This window comes from Echinococcus granulosus (assembly GCF_000524195.1).
Source record: "Echinococcus granulosus chromosome Unknown EG_S00065, whole genome shotgun sequence".
In the NCBI taxonomy this organism is placed as follows: domain Eukaryota; kingdom Metazoa; phylum Platyhelminthes; class Cestoda; order Cyclophyllidea; family Taeniidae; genus Echinococcus; species Echinococcus granulosus.
Genome location: NW_020170445.1, coordinates 458,069 through 461,692, shown reverse-complemented (window position 1 = coordinate 461,692; position 3,624 = coordinate 458,069). Strand labels below are relative to the sequence as shown.

The window sequence follows — 3,624 nt, the reverse complement described above, 5'->3', positions numbered from 1 at the left end:
AATGAGATAAATGCAAAATTTCGCACGATCAGTCTAAATTTACTTTTCAAAAAGTACTAAACTCTGATACAACTCAGAGAATGTAATTTCTCTTCCCCCACTTTGATCTTTAATGGGTGTATATGCATGTGAGAATGAGAACAAGAGGACGCAATTTTTTTGTATTACTGATTCCACATACTAAGCAAAAGTCGAAAAATAAGTAGGTTTTAACTTTGTTGCATGACTACTTTTAGGCCAGTGTTTTGACCACTAACTATGGACATAAGTGAAGTCCTGCACTTCCCCTCTTCTTTTAATACATTTCCCAAACAAGACAAAAACTCAGATTTGTTAGGAGGTATCAGTGATGTAGCTTTCAAATATCGTCTAAACTGCAAAGCACATTCAACGACTGGTACTGCAGGTTTGTGCATGCTCTTCTTACAACACTAAATGTGCTGTGATGGCCGACAAGGGAAATTGACAAAGGGGGTGCCCAAATAATGCTCAAGAGGAGAGGGGCTATGAGCTACTTTAATTGTTTACTTAACTCTCAGTTTTGGGGGTAACGACCCACTTTGAATCCGTACACAGCCAGAGAGCATGGCCTCCGGGGCATCTCCGTGGCCCCCAATCCCTCCAGTACGTCGACAATACATATTCTACTTAAGTAGTATGCATTTTTGGGGAGCTAAATGTCATTCGTAAACTACTCACAAGTAGACTAAAATATCTGTCCCAATAAGAAATATATTTTCACTGGAAATATGCTATACAATAGTAAGATATCTTAAAATTTATTATGAAAAAACGAAAACAGTCTACCATTCTTATCTCACACTGCCGAAAGTGGATTTAGATTTTTAGGTGTAAATCGTGTAAAAATCAAGATTGGAATGCCAGCTAATAGTCATGCGATGCAGTGAATACATTTCGACATCCTAGTCCAAATTTAAATCAGGGGGAAATGCTTACTTTACTTCAGAGACAATAGACACCAGACGATGAATGCCCTACCCTTCGCTGGATGCTCCTTTGTACATGGACTTAGATGTGCTTATCCTTGTACAATTATGAATAAATTTGGTTTATGGTCTTGTGGAGCCTTATCTTTTATTACTGTTGATTGACTGAATAGTATCTCGTGTTTTAAGCAGAAAATTTTAAAGAAGTCAACTGTCTATTTTAGTAGCTCCCAAAATAGTTGTAGGTAGTACGTCTTTCTCCCTCTCAAATCTTACAAACTTTCCAAAATTTATGTTCTACGACTCTGGCGAAGGGCAAACCTCTAATCTAATGCACCTTCAGAAGTGGAGGGGGTAAGCTGTAGGCCTCGTTTAGTGACTTCTCTAAGGGGACTAGGTATATAACTACTCGAGGATATAATGAAAAGACAAAAAAGATTAATGAGCTGATGTTAGATTTCATATTTTTGTTCCCTGATAAAACACTTAACTTATGTTGATTTTCTTCCACCTCAGTGGAAACATCAACCACTTCAAAGGCACGCATGTCTGTTTAGTTAGCACTTCATTATCAGCTGTCATTTGAACACGTTTGATTAATAGATGATGGATGTGCTTCAACCCATTCTGACGACTATGCATTATTGAACGTGTTTTCTTGTTACTCATTTTAGTAAAACTGGAAAAAGTCGTGGTTTTAAGGTATTCACCGTTCAACCGACATTGTGAATCATCAGTGTGGGATGGCATTATAATTAGAGGTACTGTTGTACGATAGACTGCCGCCTACATTGGTCTGCAATGAGATAAATGCAAAATTTCGCACGATCAGTCTAAATTTACTTTTCAAAAAGTACTAAACTCTGATACAACTCAGAGAATGTAATTTCTCTTCCCCCACTTTGATCTTTAATGGGTGTATATGCATGTGAGAATGAGAACAAGAGGACGCAATTTTTTTGTATTACTGATTCCACATACTAAGCAAAAGTCGAAAAATAAGTAGGTTTTAACTTTGTTGCATGACTACTTTTAGGCCAGTGTTTTGACCACTAACTATGGACATAAGTGAAGTCCTGCACTTCCCCTCTTCTTTTAATACATTTCCCAAACAAGACAAAAACTCAGATTTGTTAGGAGGTATCAGTGATGTAGCTTTCAAATATCGTCTAAACTGCAAAGCACATTCAACGACTGGTACTGCAGGTTTGTGCATGCTCTTCTTACAACACTAAATGTGCTGTGATGGCCGACAAGGGAAATTGACAAAGGGGGTGCCCAAATAATGCTCAAGAGGAGAGGGGCTATGAGCTACTTTAATTGTTTACTTAACTCTCAGTTTTGGGGGTAACGACCCACTTTGAATCCGTACACAGCCAGAGAGCATGGCCTCCGGGGCATCTCCGTGGCCCCCAATCCCTCCAGTACGTCGACAATACATATTCTACTTAAGTAGTATGCATTTTTGGGGAGCTAAATGTCATTCGTAAACTACTCACAAGTAGACTAAAATATCTGTCCCAATAAGAAATATATTTTCACTGGAAATATGCTATACAATAGTAAGATATCTTAAAATTTATTATGAAAAAACGAAAACAGTCTACCATTCTTATCTCACACTGCCGAAAGTGGATTTAGATTTTTAGGTGTAAATCGTGTAAAAATCAAGATTGGAATGCCAGCTAATAGTCATGCGATGCAGTGAATACATTTCGACATCCTAGTCCAAATTTAAATCAGGGGGAAATGCTTACTTTACTTCAGAGACAATAGACACCAGACGATGAATGCCCTACCCTTCGCTGGATGCTCCTTTGTACATGGACTTAGATGTGCTTATCCTTGTACAATTATGAATAAATTTGGTTTATGGTCTTGTGGAGCCTTATCTTTTATTACTGTTGATTGACTGAATAGTATCTCGTGTTTTAAGCAGAAAATTTTAAAGAAGTCAACTGTCTATTTTAGTAGCTCCCAAAATAGTTGTAGGTAGTACGTCTTTCTCCCTCTCAAATCTTACAAACTTTCCAAAATTTATGTTCTACGACTCTGGCGAAGGGCAAACCTCTAATCTAATGCACCTTCAGAAGTGGAGGGGGTAAGCTGTAGGCCTCGTTTAGTGACTTCTCTAAGGGGACTAGGTATATAACTACTCGAGGATATAATGAAAAGACAAAAAAGATTAATGAGCTGATGTTAGATTTCATATTTTTGTTCCCTGATAAAACACTTAACTTATGTTGATTTTCTTCCACCTCAGTGGAAACATCAACCACTTCAAAGGCACGCATGTCTGTTTAGTTAGCACTTCATTATCAGCTGTCATTTGAACACGTTTGATTAATAGATGATGGATGTGCTTCAACCCATTCTGACGACTATGCATTATTGAACGTGTTTTCTTGTTACTCATTTTAGTAAAACTGGAAAAAGTCGTGGTTTTAAGGTATTCACCGTTCAACCGACATTGTGAATCATCAGTGTGGGATGGCATTATAATTAGAGGTACTGTTGTACGATAGACTGCCGCCTACATTGGTCTGCATGTGGTCCAACCGCACTGATAGATGCCGACTCACGTGACGAGAGCACTAGCTTTATGGATATGAAAATAAAAAGTAAATTTCTCCTCTGGTGGCATTAAAAAATCACCGATCCTGTTGAATCCTAAAAA

The 3,624-nt window shown here is 37.9% G+C and overlaps 1 protein-coding gene across 1 annotated transcript; it reads right to left on the bottom strand. All coding sequences in view use genetic code 11, as the record gives it.

Annotated features, from left to right (window-relative positions):
• Positions 1–1,733: 1,733 nt before the first annotated feature.
• Positions 1,734–2,163, bottom strand: EGR_06914 (hypothetical protein; the record flags this gene model as incomplete). Its single annotated transcript, XM_024496163.1, has 3 exons — positions 1,734–1,743; positions 1,791–1,927; positions 1,978–2,163. 3 exons carry the CDS (start codon positions 2,161–2,163, stop codon positions 1,734–1,736), a joined length of 333 nt encoding a protein of 110 aa, XP_024349475.1.
• Between the last annotated feature and the right edge of the window lie 1,461 nt (positions 2,164–3,624).